General features: G+C 40.1%; 1 protein-coding gene and 1 long non-coding RNA gene across 3 annotated transcripts in view; one reads left to right on the forward strand and one right to left on the reverse strand.

The window, feature by feature from the left end:
* Positions 1–5,562, reverse strand: part of KIF5B (kinesin family member 5B) — a 37,174-nt gene extending 31,612 nt beyond the window's left edge. The window contains exon 1 of one of the 2 annotated variants that reach the window (XM_055805067.1): positions 5,181–5,562. In XM_055805067.1, the coding sequence (XP_055661042.1) occupies positions 5,181–5,306 (126 nt within the window). In that variant the 5' untranslated portion in view covers positions 5,307–5,562. The remainder of the gene's footprint in view (positions 1–5,180) is intronic. The other variant, XM_055805066.1, reaches the window with a different exon arrangement.
* A 272-nt stretch (positions 5,563–5,834) lies between these two features.
* LOC129784573 (uncharacterized) lies at positions 5,835–9,303 on the forward strand. Its single transcript, XR_008747456.1, has 2 exons — positions 5,835–7,628; positions 9,121–9,303. It is a non-coding gene; the product is annotated as an uncharacterized LOC129784573 (long non-coding RNA).
* Positions 9,304–19,881: the final 10,578 nt, after the last annotated feature.

Raw genomic sequence — 19,881 nt, forward strand, 5'->3', positions numbered from 1 at the left:
AGTCCACCACTAAACCATATCCCTAAGCACCACATCAACATGTTTTTTAAACATTTCCAGGGATGGCAACTCCACCACCTCCCTGGGCAGCCTGTTCCAATGCTTGGCCACCCTTTCAGTGAAGACATTTGTCATATTATCCAATCTAAACCTCCCCTGGTGCAACTTGAAGCTGGTTCCTCTTGCCCTATCACTTGTTACCTGGAAGAAAAGACCAATCCCCACCTGCCTATAAACTCCTTTCAAGTAGCTGTAGAGAGCAATAAGGTCTCCCTTGAGTCTCCTTTTCTCCAGAATAAACCACCCCAGTTCCTGTAGCTGCTCAGAAGACCTGTGCTCCAGACTCTTCACCAGCTTTGCTGCCCTTCTCTGGACACGATCCAGCACCTCAATGTCTTTTGTGCAGTGAGGAGCTCCAAACTGAACACAGGATTTGAGCTGCAGCCTCACCAGTGCCCAGTACAGGGGCACAATCACTTCCCCTGTCCTGCTGGCCACACTATTTCTGATACAGGAAATTCAAGATTACTAGAGTTCAACCTAATTTTTATGCATTACTATCTGAAGCAAAGTCAGTAGAGAAAATTTACTTGAAAAATCAGTAGTGTTTTTTTCTATCACAACTTACCCAGATGCTCTTGTTTTTTGCTAGAATGAACAGTTATACCCACCCATGGTTAGCTTATTCTCAGTGAGAGGCTGAAGTAATGGGCTTACCTTGCCTTTAAGTTCTGCATCTTCATTAAAGAACATTCTTCCCATCAGCACAAAATTGTTAAAAGAAAAATCCCACACTGAATAATTTCTGGAAAGTATGATGTCAAATACCTGACTCAGTTCATCCTATTACTAAGCTAAGGTATTCTTGCTTTGACACACCTAACGGAGTCCAACACCGTGATTGCGTGAAGAGGCACTGTTCCAAACCAGCATTTTATTTTTAGGATAAGGGGAAAGGATTTTCTTCTTGTCCCAGCTTTACACATACAAAACTACAACTGAATCAGAACTGTTAGTAGATCTCATCTCTTTCTGCCCTATCTTTCTTATTTCTGTGCAAATACTGCAACTCAAGCATCAACATCTACAGCAGTTATTTACTGTTACAGGAGGACTAAGGTATTTTTAAAAAACTGTGACTAGAAACTTGATTTCCAGTACCAAAACAGAGAGGAATTTTGGAACAAGAGTTTCAGCCAAGCTTTACTTTAATAAAAAGTTTTTTCTAAAGAGAAAAGCAAGCACTGCTGGCATAAAAATGGTCATTGAATTTCAGAACAAACTATGAGATAAGTGAGGTGTTTCTAAGCAAGCGGTACAGCAGCCAGGGAGTATAGATGTCCCTTTACACATCGTTGTAAGTTATAATATTTGCTTTCTGTTAAATCATCATACTAGTATCACCTGAAAAAGACATCAATTATCCACCAATTCATGGAATGAAGAAAAAAAAAAAGTAGGGACTAACACTGAAAGAATACTATTGTTTCAGCTACAGATCACAATTTCTAATTTGTGTTTAAAGTTGCACTGTAGACATGAAACATTTTTATTCATGTGTTTCTAATTAAACAGTGCTTTCCTTCACATTAGCAAATAATTAAAAAAAATATTTAAAGAATGCACCTTGCTTCCTGCATTTACAGTCTAGCACAGACTTTCTTTTAGCAATGCGCATTTCTTTTTGAATGATCAGCTGCCAAAAGCTGCAGTAATAGCAATTGATCTTGATTCTAACTTAAACCTAACTTTGTTCTCATCTACTATCCAATACTAGTTTGAAAAGTTAAAAAAAAAAAAAAAAAAAAAAAAAAAAGAAAAGAAAGCTAAATGTCTCAAGCTCTTTCCAGGATCACATGGGTTACATATTACATACAAAAAAAAATAGTCCAAACAAATACAAAAGTAGGTAGCCACAATTCTTTCTTAAAAGCCATAGAGATAAGGAATATACTATGATCGTTACTAGAAACATTTGGACAACAGTGTGATACTGCGCATTTGTGTGACTGCCCATAACACCTCACCACTCGAGTCATTTGACAGTACTATTTTCAGTTTAGGCTTCAGTCCGAAATCCTTGAGTGTCACTGTATATAGTAATTTATCTTACCTTTTGGACAGTTTTAAGAGGTGCACGCATAGACAGTATAGAAATGCAGAACTATCTACTCAGTTGCAAGTAGAGTTACATTTTTAAAAACAAAGGAAATAATCTCCTTTCTTATAAGCTTTCTATTCCTCCATTTCATCTTACTCAGAAGCCTGAAATCCATGAGCAAACTGCTGTCAATTTTTATACACAGGTACATTTATGATGTTTAACATAAAAGCCATATACTCACAACAAGTCGCTCTCTTATCTGTTTCAAGGAACCCCTCATATTCAATTAACAGGAAGAGCCAGTAGAAAAAAGTATTTAATAACATATTAAAATGGAAAGAAGCCACCTTTAATTAATAATTTAAAAGCTTTTTGCTAGTTAAAAAAGCTTTGTCCTGTGGAAAGACAGTAGTTTTTCAAAATCTGCTCTTTAAAATAGTCCAAGACCATATATCCTCTCAAATCGCTGTTAGACACTAGCTGCAATTACAAATATTTTATCTAAACCAAATTAGAATGACTCACTTGTCCAGAAAGACAACCATGTCAGTAATTACATAGGAGCTAGGAAAAGAAGGGAGGATAGATAGCTCAGAGATGACAGGGAAGTCATCTCTCCTCAAGGAAGGAGGAGGGTTTCCCTCCCCGCCCTTCTCCACAGAGAAGTCTGCAGTCCAGTGTAAGCTCTGCTTCCACCACCTCCTAGTTTTCACCTCTTATCTGCATCACCAGCAAACTCCCATGTATTATTAAAGAAGCCTTCACTGTTTCAGCGTGTACCTAGACACACACAAAAGGTGCAAGCCATTTAGACAGCTGAGAAAGCTGCTATAAAAAAACCCCCAAAACCAAAGTGGCTCAGCTACTGTTCAACAGACAGCCAGTATGACATGTAGCAATAAGGACAGAAATCAAACAGCCTGAAAGTAACCAAACATACCCTTACTGAGGAATGTTTTTAGAAACTGTTTCACAAGAAGGACTGTTTCTGTTACTATCCTCCTTCCGACAATTCTGCAACACCAACACACAAGAGGCGGCCGGCTAGAGCCTCAGGTTGGAAGGACCATAACTTTTCAAAAACTCACTCAGCTTGTTAAAAAAAATTTTAAAAACCCAAGTTAAATCTCTAAGCGGTTGAGACAATTACTTTAAGTTGTACCTTTGAGGACACTGATCTTGTCGTATATACACCATTATAAAAACAAAATCACAGAGTATCAATCCTTCATTAAGTTTTTGTAAAACAGAACACAAATACTGTCGCTGCTACCCAACCTAATAGTTTTGGGGGGCATTTTTCCCCAAAAGTCAGACACAGCAAGTCCTGGACCTAGAATCACCAAAGGATTTTTTGTTGTCATTTTTACCAATGCAGAAAACACTAAAGTACAGCTGTAACACTACATTATGGCACAACCCCAAGCAGAAAGCCCCACATGATCCCCCTCAGGAGCATGCCATCAGGCTTCTACACAGACACAGTACCACCTTAGCCCAATTTATATATTAGATATTTTTAAAGCATACTTAGGGAGTATTTAAACAACATAAGTGGGTTTTTTTTAGACTAGAACTACTGAAAGAACACATGGAAAATTTATTTCTAAGAAGTCAGAAAACATCAAAGTTTCTAAACTTAATTATGGATTTTAAACAGAATATGTAGTGTCACAATGAATGGGTATTCACTGATGTAAGTGAGATCATTTGTTCTAGTCAAATTTTCAATTTTCCAGGTTTGGTTCCTTACTCTGAGGAGTTTACCTGTACAACATCAGGAAGAAGAGATGTACTCCAAGATAATAACTTGCCAGCTGAAACAAACCCAAATTACCTCATTTCACAAGCATGCTATCATTCTTGTAGCTTCCACACTCATGGAATTCCATATTTTATTGACAGATTCAGTTGAATATTAACAGACTAGAGCACTAGCATTTAGTAAGTCATACTAAAAAAGGTTTTATTATTCTCCTCCTTCAACTTCAGATGCTGTGCAAATAAGCTATTACTGGTAGCCTCAAGAAATAGAACATAAAAATAAAAAATTTGAAGACAGATAATAACTGACATCTAAGTTACTTTTAGCAACACAGAACCAGCGCTGTCCCTAGAGAGAAGTATTTACATGAAAACACAAATTAAAAGTTAGCAAAAAAAAGACAAACATTGGGAATGAACTGTGTTTGTACAATACCAACCAAACCAGGCAATAAACTACCGTACTTTAATTTTATAGCCCAGTTCCGCTTAGTAGCTAAATATGACATAATGAACAAAAAGGAAAGGATTATCTTTTTTCCCTGTAACATCCAGAATGTTTTTAACAGGTCTCATACTTTGCAAGGTGGCTTCAGTTAATATACATTTACAAACATTTAACAAGCCAAATGATGTTTATTCTGACTAAAAAAAAAAAAGTTATTAGCCAAAGACTGATTTACAGATCACAAGCACCAATGAACTGGAGCCTGCACTGTTCTGCGTTCTCTTCCCCCAAAACTCTCTGTAGACAATTACTTCGATGGCAGCTCCAATGGCTGCATTTTGAGCACTTATTTAGCGGTCAAACTCATCACGGTCCGCACAGCCAGGGACAGCCTAGCCGGGGGACACACTGCAGGACTCGGTGCTACTCTCCACCTCGTAATTCACGCGTTTCTGTGGGCATACCGAAGCGTGCCCTGTGGCTCGGGCTCGGCAATGAAACCTCACGCTACGCCCCAAGTCGCAGCCTTTCGCTAGAGCCTTTGTCAAGGGCTTCCCGACCTGCCCCCCCCGGCGCGTCCCCACAACCCCTCCGCCCGCCGCTCGGGGACCTCTGCCCCCGCCAGCTCCCTTCGCTCCACCCTGCCCCCATCCAGACCAGGCCTGCCCCCCTCCCCTTCCCCCCCGCCCGAAAAGGCCACCCCCTTTCCCGAGGCGTCCCCGCCGGTAGGCGCTCCCAAGCGCCTCAGCCCTGCCCTCTCGCCTCACACCGCGCCCATCCCCGCGGCGTCCGACCCCGCCGACCCCTGACACCCCCTCCCCCCCGGCGCATCCCCCGCCTCTCCCGTCCGGGGCGGCCCCTCACCGCGATGACGACGGTGTCTTCGCCCTGAAACTTGGCGATGTACTTGTCGCCACGGGTCACTTCGGACTCGTTGAGGGGCCTGAAGCGACACATCACTTTGATGTTACACTCCGCCGGGTCCGCCATCTTAGGCCAACGCCGCCTCCGGGGCGCTCAGCTCCGCCGCCACCCGCTGCTGCCTCTACACCGGCCCGCTCCGGGGGTCGCGCAAGGCGCCGTTGCCGGGAAGCCCGCGTCCGCCCCAGCAGAAGGGAAAAGGGAAGGGCTCCTTCCTGGCCGCCGCCGCCGCCTCCCGCTCTCACTTCCTCCCCAATATGGCAGCCATGGCGGCGCCTGCAGCCGGCGAGTCCCGGGCCTCCCTCGCCGGGCAGAGGCGGTGCCGACGGGAGGGCAGGGAGAGTGACGTCACCATCTGCAGCGCCCAGCCCCGCCCCGCCCCCTCGGCTGGGGCGCGCTGCGCCGGCGCGCCGGTGCGCGGGCGGCCGTGCCCGGCTCCACGGGGCCTCACTGCGCAGGCGCGAGGCAGTTGCTGGGGCGGACGGGCCGCTGCCGCCGGCGGGCTCGGGCCCCCGGGGCAGCCGTGGGGCCGAGGGGGCGGGGCGGGGCTCGCGGGGGGGCGGGGCTCCCCTCAGGGGCGGGAGGGAGGTGCGGCGGGGGGCTGCGGGGCGCCGCCTCCCGCCTTCTGCCCGCCGCACCTGGTGCGGGCCCCCGCACCCCCTTGGCATGGGGCGGAGCGGCTTTACGGCCGCACGGCCGGAGCGAGCCCCGGCCGCGGTGCTGCGAGGAGGGACGAGACCTCGCCCAGCCGCCCCGGCGGGGAGCGGGCGAGCAGCGCTTTGCCCCTGCTGGGCGGGGGCCCACCGCCTGAGGCCGGCGCAGCGGTCCCGCCGCCGGTCCCCGCGGCGGCGCTGAGGGGGCCGCGCCCGGGCTAGGCAGTTCTGGTCCACAGCCGAGTGTTGTGAGCGCGTCTCAAAACTGAGAGGCCGGGCACGAAGTACTGGCTTAAAGCAGGCCGTTGCGATAGAAACCTCCGATTTTAGTTTCGGGTTTGGGTTTGCTTTTCCTGGCTCAGAGAGCTAAAAGAGGAAAATCCCCACTTCTGTGAGGTGTTTGCAGATGTCAGGGAACTATCAGTATTTTCTGAAGTGCCCGTGAACCGTGTTGCCTCCGTCTCTTACTGAGCTGAGAAGCAGATGGTATTCTTGGGGCGAGCGGGGATCAGGGTGCGCTGCAGCGTTTGCTGTCACCTCCAGTGACGGAGTCTTTCACCACCTTTTCATCCCAATTTAAAAAGTGCCCACTATTTTTTTTTTTTTTTTTGTAGCTTAGTTTATTGCAAGTTTATTTATTACAGGGGGCTCTAATTCTAGTAAATCAAAATTTAGCGACGGTATCTAGACAAAAAAACTGAGGTAAACCGTTCTGATCAGAGATCCTCAAGAGTCTCACAAGTTTACAACTGTACCTCTTAATGTTCAGGTACGAACTTTCAAATTGGAACAAGGAGGTATGGACTTGCAACTTGGCTAAATTAATTCTGCTTCCTGACAGAAATCACAATTTGTACTGGAAATTTTTCAAATAGCCTTGAAGTTCCTAAAAAAAAAAAAAAAAAAAAAAAAAGGGGAGTCTTTCTCTTAAATTAGTAAATTTTAGTAGGCCAGAATGGCTCAGAATAGCAATGTCCTTCCCTTAAATTCCCATCATTTACAAAGGGAAAAAGACTGAATTTTAACAGGGACCATCTGAAATCAGGCATCCTCCGTTTTCAAGACCCTTCTGTTTAGGGATTTCAGTGTTGTGGTTTCACTTAGGTCTTTACTTAGGTGAAGCAAGGTGAACACCGCTTCAAAACTACTCCACATGGCAGAAGAATTACCTAATAATCTAGCTTCATTTACAGCTTCTTTTCGTACAGTAATACAAAAAATATTTTTCCACCTAGTTTACCTTATGAGGTAAGCTAAGTCTTCTAAGTCGTGTTCATGTTGTAACAAGCTTATTTTTCCGCTGTGATTAAAAATTCTGCAGGATTGTGCTGTCTTATCCAGAGCAGCAACAATTACACCTCCCCACTTACCGGTACGTGTGGAAATAGTTGTCTGGTAAAGCCAAGATACATACTCGGTCTTCAGAAGGTGCAGTGCTGCTCTACAAGATCTAGCGTATGAGATACATAGACATGTGTCTCCAGTTCTTTTTGTCTGTGTTTTCAATAAAGTGTTTTAAACATAATTGTTATTAGCCTTTAAGTGTCAGAAAACTTATTTTTCTTGATTTCTGTTTTAGAAAATATTAATTTGCATTGGAGTCAGCAAGATATATTAACACATCCAAGTCTATTTCTGGGATTATTCACAAGCTAATGACTAGGAGTATTCTTACATAGCTGCTGGATTTGGATCCTCACAGATTCACTGTGACAGGAAGTTACTACTTTTATGAAAGGTATGTAAAATATTTACTACTTTTCAAATTAATTTGTTTTCATACATGAGGAAAAAGAAATGTTAGCTGCAAAATGAACAACTTCATGGTTATTACTCCCAGAAGTATGTTTCAGCTGCTGAGACATCCTTTACTCAAATCTATTTAAGAAACTTCTAGTTCTCATTAGCCATAAGCAAAGGGGATGTATTATTAGCTATGTTTGCTGACATGTAGTACCTAATGTAAGAACATCTCGGTAAAGGAAGAAACCTCATAATGACATGATTCTCAAGAAAATAGGTGCTGGGGCTTGTGTACCTTTTCAGTGTTTCAAGCAGCAGACACTTCACAAAGGCAATATAGACACATGCACAGGTAATTACTCATTTTAACTGTGTTGAAACAAAAAAATGTCAGCATGTGTGAACTATGTAGAAGAAACTGCCTGCTTCAAAGCTGTTGGTTCTGTGCAAACTCGTAGGAAAACTGACTGATGGTATCTCATACTGGCTGTGGGATCCCTTACTAAATGAGTTCTGCTGAACTGAACATGCGTGCTCTCGTATCTGTCTCAGGGATTCTGTCGCGAAGTTTCTCTGATGTGCTATTCAAAATAGCAACTGTTCTTTCACATAACCTACTTAAAGTCTGGCACAACGATGCAGCGTGCTCAAAGAGGGCAGTATGTTACCTGTGTTGGCGCTAGCATATGTCAAAATGGCAGTCCTGAGGACTTGTGTTTAAAGGTGTGGTATCACTTTCTTGGAAACAGGGCAGAAACCAAACATGCTAGTAAGTTTCCCATTTTGTCACAGTTATGGAATACTCCTTCTTTTCCAACTGGAAATATATTTACTGTCATCTATATTATTATTTAATGTACATAGCATATTTTTAGGATAAAAGACTGTTTAAAAATTACTGTTGTAATGAGAAAAAATGATATATCAGTTGTCATAAAAAGTTAATCTTCCTGTTCGGTGTTTAAGACTAGGATGACCATATAAATCAAATATGTTTTCTTTATCTGACAGTTTGGTAAAGTTTCTCAGTAAAGACCAATGTGTTTTATTAAAAGTAATTTATCTAACAAATTTGTCTTTGTTAGTTCACTAACCATGTTTCTTCCAATTTATGGTCTGTGCAATAAACCTCTAGAAAATCTTTTATGATTTACAGCTCCTTTAGATCTCCAGTTTTTCCCAGCAATAAAAGCATGTTAAGCAAAGGGAATTAGCAAACCTGAGCCTTACAGTGAAGCTATATCTGGATAATGATGTAATTAACCATCAGAATTGTCCAGCAGAGTAAAAGTGATCTTGATTTGTTCTTAAAAGAACAATACGTATTTGAATAAATCTTTAAACCAGGTGCTTGTGGAGAAGCAAATTAAAGCCACTTCCTTCTGCCCTTTAAAGAATTAAATTCTGAGATTCACCCATTGATAATACTTGTTGACATTCAGCATTCCTAATGCAAACACAAGTGCTCTTCTCATTTTAATTTGCAGTGCGCTGGGAAAATACAGCACACAACTTCTGAGGATTTCAGGTGTATTCCACGTCAAATTTATTCCTAATTTGCAAGTCCATTTGTGGGACAAAAGAGTGATTAATCTACCAGAAATGGTGTACCTCAAACAAAATTCTTTGTTGCTTGTAACACACTCTGTAAATAAAGGCTATTAAAATGATTTATGAAGTCTAGCATCGTTACCTGACACTGGAAAAGCACAATTAAAAGCAACAAAATGTTATGGTTCAGACAGCTTATTCAAATATATTTTAAAGTTTCTTTACCAACAAGACTGTCAATCTTGTCAATCAAGACCAATCAACAACTGGTCAACTCAGCTTGAGAAGCTCAATAACATTGAGATTAGCAGGTTGCTGGATGGAGTTTAGTGGTCTAAGATACTATTGGAGTCCAACTAGGTTATCTGAAGCTGTCATTCAGTTAAAAAATTCTAAAGCTTCTTTTCACTCCAGCAAACAATATGATGTGGAATGTGTCTCCTGGCCTAATCAAGTTTAGGATTTTATGTGAAGCAGAAGAAAGGATGAAACACACCTTGAGGATGCATCTGCTGATACACATTAACTTCTTGACAAAAATATGAGTAATTCTAAAAATCAGTTTCATTTTTACTTTTTTAACTGGAAATGCAGAAACCCCAGAAAAACCTCTAATTTGTTCCCAATCACTAAGGTCATATTTAATTATTTCTGTGAGACTAATTAAAAGCAAAAGCAAGCTTTGGGAATAATACCGCCTTTTAGATGTTTTTTCAGCTAATTTGTGCAAATTCTTGCAAACATTTTGTCAGATTACTACCTAAAACATTGACTCTGAATTCTCTTTGAAAAAGGAACACACGTTTGGACCTTGTTTATGTTTTTAACCATTAAAAACATGTGGCATCTGTTGTCTGAGACATCCCATCATAAATACCTATTCTCAGTGACTTTTCATTGTCTATAACTCTGACTAAACTCACCACTGGATTGTATCTTAGCTTGCTGGGTGCTTGCCTGAAACATTTTTTTTATAGTTAGGGCAAAAATAGTTTAGTTATTTTGAAGAGAGAGATTAGGCATGCATTGTTTGCTATTGTTGCTAAAGGAAAACTCCGATAAACGTTTCATGTAGGAGTTACAGTTGAGAACCTAAGGATCAAAATTTGGTGGGGAAACCCATGTCAGGGCTCTACTTTGGATTATCTAAAACCACTCGAGACTGACCTTGAGGGGAAAAAAAACATCATATGAACATATTCTTTAGAGTGCTGCTGAAGCTTTTACTAGCAGTAAAAACTCCATCCCATTACAGCTACTGCCTGTGACTAATGTATATATATGGATCACTGAACAAATGAACTTGCTCCATGTCTAGGCAACAGGGGTTTAGCAAGCTTTCCTTTTGCACTCTATCTGATCTCGGAGCTGGAGCTGAAGACAAGGAGCCTGACATTCTTGAATTCAAGAAGAAGAAAGATGTTTTATTCACGGAGTGAAGAAAAGTAGTTGCGATATAAAACACAACTCAAAAGAGCCAAGTCTGGGGACATAAAAGAACCAGGCAGAAAAGCCTGATTGCCGCAGGAGCTCCTTTAGCATCAAGAATGGGATCTAAGATCCCTCACTTTCTACTGTCAGCAAACAAGTGTGGAACCCTTCAGCAGTGCAGGGGAAGCTTCGCACACACAGAGGGTCACCACCCTTTACCTACCACATGCTTTGTTAGTGAACGGGGCAGGGGAAATGGACCTACAGTGCAGTCATAAGAGCGTCTGTGTGGTAACTGAGTTACTCCAGAAAAGAGTGGGTTGGCTTAGGTGCTGCAGAAGAAAATTGGTGCCAGTATGGTGTAATACAGAGACATTTCCAGGCTTTTTAAAAGACAAATTATGCACTCGACAACTTCACAAAAATTAGTGTCCAGATGTTTAAAAAGGACACAAAATGGTTCTTGGCTGATCCAAGCATAAAGATAGGGTATTGATAGGAGTGGTGGTCTCACAATAGCCTGGCTTCCAACCACTGATGGCTATGAACATAATTACTTTGCATCTCAGGTTGCATCCAGAAATGACAAGAAATCCCACTGAGATGATCATTCTGCCACATAGCTGGTGGTAAAACTAGTGTTTTGTAGGAAGCAGAGACTACATCCTTACCTGAAGTGCAAAATGGAAGTCAGCCTTAACTACATAACTCCAGTGTATTCAGAATGCAACATTTTCCTTTGTCCCCATTTTAGGTGTCTGTGTGTGTGGGTGTGTGGGTGTGTGTTTGGTTTCAATATTATCTCTTCTTCACTGCAGGATTGCTTTTCTGAGAGAGCATATACCAGTAACCTTGCCTGGAAGTAGCAAAAGTGTGGATAAAAGATTTACATTTGAAAATATAGCCCTAGTTATTTCTTCATTTGTAAATGGAAAAACAATTTAGGGGACAACAAGTTACACTGTGAACTTTACAATCACCATTAGATCCAAAGATTTTGCATCTTTTAAAGTGTCACTCAGAGCTCCTCATTGGTATGATGTATAGATCACCATACTTTATTAATCTAAGTGCTTTTATGTGCCAAAACCCACACTCTATTATAGTTGAGGTTAGGTCATAGCTAATTTGTCTTCCTTGAGACCCCAGACTCAGAGAAAGGGGAGAGTGGAAAGTACGTTGAATGATAAGGAAACATCAAGTTATGTATTATGATCATATATCTGTATGATATGTATTATCTTTTAAAATACATCATTGTCATATAGCTTGTGTACATCACAGTGTCTTCAGTGGTGGTCTCGTACAGCTGATTATAAGGGTGTCAGAAATTGTATGCACTGTCACATCTTGAGTATGGAAGAACAAATTCCTTGGTCTTTTTTTTTTTTTTTTTTGAGAGAGCGAGAGCAAGAGCTTCTGTCTTGAGATTGTGCAGGTGATTCAGCAAGGTCTCAAGGTCTTATTTTCAGTGATTCAAAAAACTTTTGATGGATCTTATGGAGTCTTCTCTGACACTATTGCCTCCACTGTGATTAGGAGTAGTTCATCAGGCACTTGCAAAAAACCCAAAAGTCTAAATTCATGTGTTTTTCTGAATTTGAATTTACAGGTATCAAAGGAATAATAAAACCCCTGAAAGCAGCAGTTCAAACCCCACCTTTTCATATGTTTCTTCAAAATCTAAAGCTCAAATGATATTAGAATTTGAGAAGGTCTCATTGATTTCTTAAGGAAGGACCTAAAAATCTTGCTTGAGCAGAGCTAGCATCTTGCCTTACTTCTTGTTTATTAATTCTTGTGGCTAACTGGCTAAGCTTGTCACACTTCTGTCAGCCAATGGAAATCAAAGACATAATCAGTTTAAGATGTATAGGGTTTGCCTCCCACTGATATTGTTCAAAAAAATTATACCAGGCTAGATCTTTTTGCCCAGTTCATGCATCAAAAAACATTGGGGTCTGTGACGGTTGAAGGAAATGGTGTTTTTCACACTTGCTACACGCACTCACACACAAAGTGATTGTAAAAAATCCCTCTTTATTTTTTAAGTGTCATTCTGTTTAGAAAGATGACCATACACAACTTTTTACTCAGCAGATTTGAAACATGCTTATACTCAAGATTACGTCTGAAATCTATTGGCAAAAGTATGTTTTAGGAATCTCTACAAGCTCTGCAGAAGTAATGCCAGAGGAGAGGAATCCAAACCTTTTCCTAGTTCTTTTATAAATTATTTTATCTCAATTCTGATATTTATTGTCAGTGACAACACATGAGATATACAGAACAGAGATGGCTTTCAGAGTTCAGTTTGCATTTTTTCAGGTTGTATGATGAAGAAACGTCTCTGGCAATGGTAAGCAAATCATGCATGGGAGGTGAGAGGCCGGGACAACTGTGCTTCAAAATCAACCTTTTATATTAAGTTCCTGCTGACTTCACATAGACTCACCACCCTGACTTCTAATCTTCCCATAAACGGAGGTGTGCCTTGCATGCAGAAAAGTTAAGAGTCTTCATTTACTGGAGAGCTGCCCTGAGTGAAGGGAGTGGTGTGTGGGGGTGTGTGTGGGGGGTGTGTGCATGCATGCACATGTATTTGTCATAGTGCAATTCGTGCCATTTTTTCTGTCTCCTCAGAGCCCTATTTTCAACAAGCTCCTTTACAGGATTGCTTGATTGTCCACAGGATATAGTAAGAGAGGTTTCTTCAGCTTTTCATGATGTTTGATAAAAGGTTTTCTAATTTTTTTTTAATCTGGATGTTTGCCAGATCTTACGACATGGAGTTAATATGTGGGAAAGCAGCAGTTCTTGATGATTATTCAGAAGCTTTGGTGCTAAAGTGCTGATTTAGCACCTAAGGAGTGGCTGAGTAAAGAAAAGAAAATCAAGTAAGGGATGAAACAGGTACTAATCACTTTCTGGCAACATCTAGAGTATTTGTCATCCCAAGTAGACTTCCATCACATCCATATTTCATTCACGTAGGTGGTCAGTTTTCAGCTTTTGTATAGCCCTACCCGTCTATCCAGCCCTGTAATGGATTTTCCTGATGTATTTGTTGTTTTCCCAATGTCCAACAGTCATCTCAAGTGCTTCAAAAAAAAGTGTAGCTACTAATATAACCTTTCTTGCCCCTTGCTTTAATTATATTTAATTCTCTTTTCCTTAAGTACCTTCACAGCATAAAAGATCATTCTTTTTGTGTTCCATGATTTGTATGACTTTGCCACTGTTTGTTTGTCTGTCTTTGCCTCTGCTCATGTCTCTCCTGTCCTCTTTTGTCTGGTAGTGATGACAGGATACAGCTTTTCTCTTTCTCCCAGCATTGCCACAATGCTTTCTACTGCATCACTCCGGCTATCAAATAATCTGGAAGAATCACTTCTGTCATGATGCCTACCAAAATGATGAATAATACGGGCAAAGGAAAAAGAACGGTGAGAACAATTTATGAAACCCTTTTTATTTCTGATATTAAGAAGACATGGATTCATCTTCAAAGCTATTAAACTTTTTGACTGTGGCACTTCTAAGTTCTTCTTCTTCACTAGACATTGACAGCCTTGTTGTTTTCCTAATTGTTTGGAGAACATTATAAAGCATTGCCAGAAAAAGAGAAAAAATGGAATAGTGGAACTGAAATTGCCTTTGTGTGATTCCTACGCCTCTTAAATAATTGTGTTCTGATTTGTCCATATGTACCTCTTCCAGAAACAATAGTATCATCATTCCTGGCACAAGGAATGCTTCCTTCCTTGGTTACAGCTGTGAAGACAGGGTTTGTACTTAGATGGAAAAGTAAGGAAATGGATTCCTCAGTTAGTATAGTTTCCATTTTTTGAATCCCCCAAAAGCATTGGACTTGCCACCAACTAAAAGGGAAGGAAACTTGATAAAGTTTTCAATGAGGTTTATGTCCTTTAAAATGGGAAACAGTGCTCCTTGCGGTAGCTGGAACTTAAATACCATAACATGAGCAAAATTAGAATTTTCTATATGCCCTTTGTGCTGTCAGAGCATTTAACAGGCAGCACTCTCGGGTGATAGATGTCTCCATTCCTCTGAATATGGTTCAGTAATGTGGGATTAAGGGTTTACCTTGAAGACTAGGTGAGGGTTAGGATAGAAGAGGGTTGGGAGCTGAAACACATGGTTCATTGACTGTTGCAACTTGGCAGATCAGCCTGTAAAAGGTTATTAAAGCCACTGTAGATTTGGAGCCTTGCGTGGATGTGGATGAGATAAGTTCCTCTTATCTCATCCAGTGGACCTCTACCCAGTCATGGCTCGGCAGGATAGCCTGCTTGGACCTCATGCTGTCACACTGAGATCACTAGAGGTATCCAAGCTAGCTACTGTTTGCTTACTTGAGATATTATATATATAATATGCATACTCAAAATATGCAGTGTAGCACAGATGAGCGCTGGTTTTGTAGCCTGTTCAGAAATTAAATTCTTACAGTGAGAGTTTCATTTGCATAAGGTGTATCATGGTTTGTTTCTTCCAGTATTGATATCTTGTGTTGGTATTAGCCCCCAAGGGGATGAAGAAGTATCTTGATACAGGCAAATTCAAAATGTTTGGAAAAAACTTAGATACCACTTTGATGGGAAATACTTTCACTTATCATAATTAGTGAAATACTTTTAAAATAACTTGTAAAATAGCTTACAGATAGACTTTGAAGCTCTTCAGAATATTTTCTAAAGTGAAGATGTATTTGAAAGTAATTGAGTTAATGTCAGTCCTTGTATGCTTTAGGCCCAGTTCACATTGTTCTTAACGCTGGTCAGAGTTAACAGCCTTGTAACAAATCCCTGTATGGATATCAGGGTCCTTTTCCAAGTGTTTTCCCTGGAACAGACCCTTCTATGTTTCTGTTATAAAATTCCATCTTTGTTCATCTTTTAATTGTAAGCCTTATCAACATAATCTTTTTTTACTTCCAAGTCAATAATATTGCTGGGGTTTGTTTTCAACAGCTTAATTCCCCCTGTTTTCAGACATATGGCTAATAGCATTAGCAATATGCTGAAGTAATTTTAGTGCAGAAAATTTCCATTTCTATAGTTATGTGCATTTGTCATTATTCAAAAGTAAATAATTTGCATTTATTTACTTTGTAAATATACTATCAGTATTTTATGTGTGATATTCAAATCATACATGTATTTCTCACTGTTAATAGAATTAAGTACTGGTGATCGAGTATCCAGAGCAGATATAATTCCCCAAATTAATTTAAAAATGGAGTGGAAAGAATACGCCTTTGATCCCTTCGCAATTTCTGGAAATATTCCTGCTCTAACATCATTAGCATCTCATGGTTCACAGTGGCATAGTTGAGTACCAGACCTAGTATGCTTTGAAAAAAATTGTGCATATGTGTGTTGCATTTAATTGAAGATTTGCAAGGTTAATTGTATCAGTCTTTTATGCATGAATTGACTATCTGGAGCAGCTGTCCTTTCTGTCTAAGGAGTATAGATTACACTGATTACATATACATCAGTCCTACTTTCATTTCTGGAAGGTACAGCCTGGTCTACAGGACCAGATGTGTAACATTCAGAAGAAAAACTTAAGGGTTAACACACAAGTTCATGTTGTTTTAATAGAAAAAAATGCATTAGATTCCTGTTGTGATCCCCATGGCTAGATTTCCCTAGGAAAAGATAGACAACAATGGTACATTGTTATAAGAAAATCGAAGTGTTTTAAGATGTGGGTTCCTAAGTTTATAGATGGGGGATCACAAAACAAGATAAGAGTGACTCTGAAGTTAGAATTAAAGCTTGAGATAACTGTTCTTTTTTATCCAATTTATTAGTAGGGCTGGTACCCAAATGCGTGTTAGAGAGGACATTCTGCATGTTTGCAAGGTTTTAGCCTCCTATTACAGGACTTGTGTTGCTTAACTATCCGAGTTGGGTAGGGGGGTGGTGGGCTTTAGTGCTTGGCAAGATACGCTGCTGTTGCATCTGGTGTTAGAAGTTCTTGAAACATCTTAGGATCTTTTGGTCAATTTACTTCCAATTCCTACTACTGTGAGGCTATCAGGAAATGATTGCTCCTGCTTTCTTCTTAGGGTATGCCAGAGGTACAGCTTTCTGTCCTTTTTCTCTGTGTCTCAGGTCTACAGGCAATCAGGAATGGTGTGACTTTGAGGTATGGGGTTATTCATGGAGTAGCTGTATAGCTCTTTTAAGACTGAATATCTGTTGCAGTGGGTTTTGGATTGCCTGGGACATCATTCAGTAACCCAAGTAGTCTTTTTCAATCCTTTGTGGCTATGTTTTAGACTGCTAAGATCTGAATCCAGATAATGAGAAGCAGTGCTTGTAAGCTTGAAAGGTTGAACTGCTTAGGGCCCTTCTTCCTTGGCCAAATAAAAGATTTATTGAGAAATCCCAACTGAGCATTTTGTGGATGTTGAATGTGTAACAAGAGCTGGCTTTTGCTATGAGTACGAAGTACATTTTTGTTTTCTGCTATTTGCATGTAGGTGTGGGAAGTGGCACAGCTCTCTCCCTGGGAGGCAGGCATTCCCTGTCTTTCTTGTACTGCACAGCTCAACAGCATGACTATGGACAGATTAAAAAAAGGCAAGTGCTAGTATGCTGGTTGCATCAGTTTAGAGCTAACTAGAAAATCCAATTTTGTATAAATTCTTATTAATGTCACTGAAGGCTTTATGAGATGTACAAGATTGTAGAGGAAACCCTTTCAGAAAATCTCATACATGTTAATGAAAGTATAGCAGAGTCTTCAGACCAGTGTGTTCTGATGCATAGAAATTTTTTACTTTAAATAGCGTTTCTGTTCTGAGAAAAAATTATATGAACATGACAGATTTTTACTAAGAAAATCCATGTATTTGTCTGTAGGATTTTATCTGCACACACAAGTGGCAAAATTAATTTTGGTTTGGTTTTTATTCCTGTTAGACATGGTAATTAGGTATTAGGTAATAAGCTTAATTCCGTTGCTTTCCATATATGGTCGTCAGCAGAATTTACTGCATTGCTAGCAAGGGTATTTATGTAACTTAATGAGAACACTGAAAAAGGGGCAAAGGTTTGGTTTGCTTCAGACAGGCTTCCCATGAGATTACTGGTATTTATGGCTTTGATCTCTCCTCAAGGTTCAACATTAAAATAAACAATGTCATATAACAAGACTTTAAAGTGGCTGTCAGCTGGTTAAATGATCATTAATTTTTCCGGATTACTTTCCTCCCACAAATAAAAAGCAGCCATAATAGTCATCTTTTGTGTGTGGGAACACTGCTTTTCTGCTAATAACTTTTATTTTGAGAAATATCAAGACAAAACAGATTGTCTAAGGAAACTTCATATACCATGATATATAGGAACCTTGGTATTCATGGTCTGTAGTCTGGCAGGTGTCCAGGAGAGTCTCTTTGGCATTTTGACTGGGGAAAGCTGAAGTTTGGTCTGCCAGAGAGATGTTACAATCTTTTTTTGATCTTGCCTGAGGCAGGAGGTTTCTTAGAATGTTAAACAACCAGAACAGTGAAAACCTAGAGCAGATTTCACCTAACCTATCATAAACATCTAGAACCTAGTCTAGCATCCGGTTTAGTGGATTTCCTGGTCTCTTCTTGCAGTCTGTAGAGAGATTTAAATACCCTAGAAGGTGATTTACGTCATGGTAAGATAGGTCAGATAAATCATCTTTTGGAGAGGCCCAGGTATCTTCTGTCGACTCTGAAAAAGCCCAAGTAAACTAACTTAGCTTTGGATAGCCAAATCCTAGATGCTTCAAGCTTAGGCAGGATAAATACAGAGGTGGACCCCTAAGTAGGAGAATTTTATTCAGATGCTCAAATTTACTCATGGAGCTCTTAAATGTAAATTTGAATCCACCTTAAGGAGATTTCCAGAAAACTGCCTGTAGCATGAATGCATCAGTTTCAGAACATCCTTTTTAATTACATGATAGTCTCAGATGTGCTGCACTATTTAGTACAATATTTAGAACAGTTTTTCCAAAGCAGAGGATGTATTTGGGACTCATTTGAAGGAAAATGTTCAAATGACGCAGAATCAGATTGGTTCTCTGTATTTTGCAAGGATCAAATAGAATCCATTAAAAGTTATTGATTCAAACTTTGTGCTGAAAGAGCTTTGTGCTCCATAAGAGCTCTGTCATTAGCCTTCTGAAAGGGCTGATTAGACTCTGACATGAGTTATGAGCAAGTAGAAGCTACCAAATGGTGTTTGTGTACATAGTGAAAGCTGTAGGACATTAGCAGGGGGATAGGACTAGATGATCTCCAGACCTTGCTTCCAGGCTCAGCTATTTTGTAATTCTGCGATAACTGTACTTCTGGCACACACGTACTTACGCATGTCCCCTTCCCGCCTCCCCCCGTGCCAGGACTTCTCAATTGTTCTTTCCACCCTATTATTGCACTTTCTTTATAGAAAAAGAAACAAACAAACTGGCTTTCTAAATGTTTTATGTCAAAAAGACAAAATTGGCAAAGGCCTGTGATATATTTGAAAGATAAGTAAGAAACAATCTGCTTCAAAATAGAGTCCTTTACAGATTGACTAAACAGCCTGCCAGTAATGGACTATTATGCGCTTTTCCCACTGGGTGGGAACAAAACATCATTATCAATGAGTGAATGTCAAATTGAATGAAAACAAACCCTAAGGACAGAATTGTGTAGTGAAGTTATCTACGCACACAGGGTTAAAACATTTGATCTACTCGTGTATTATATGTATCTAATTGACACTTTGCAGTGATCGAAATCAGATATTCCACTGGCAAAGCACAGCATACAATTTTCCTTTTCACTTATGTAGTTTTATGTGGGTATCAGAGTGATCATCTTTTTTGGAAGTGACAATAAAGACAATCACATGAAAAATAAGCTACCGTATGTTATGTTAGGGGACTTTTTTCTTTTTTTCTATTTTCTTTTTGTCTCTAAATACACAGTTTGTTTTCATAAACTCCAGCTTATGAAAGCTTATTAAATGGCCCTTATTATCATTTAATGTATTTCAGTAATTTAGAATCAAATCATAAAACTCCCAGCAAGTGCAATCAAAATTAAATTTAAATAGCAGTATCAATATTTTGAAATTTTCTGCTATCTTTTCAAGTTCGGTTTTCCATGTAAGAGAATGTTTTCACTCTTGCAATTGAGTTGTAAGTGAAAATAATGAATTCCACATCATTCAAGACGTAGGATGTGAAGATAGGAAATGGCTTAG

Source organism: Falco peregrinus, chromosome 5, assembly GCF_023634155.1.
Source record: "Falco peregrinus isolate bFalPer1 chromosome 5, bFalPer1.pri, whole genome shotgun sequence".
Taxonomy (NCBI): domain Eukaryota; kingdom Metazoa; phylum Chordata; class Aves; order Falconiformes; family Falconidae; genus Falco; species Falco peregrinus.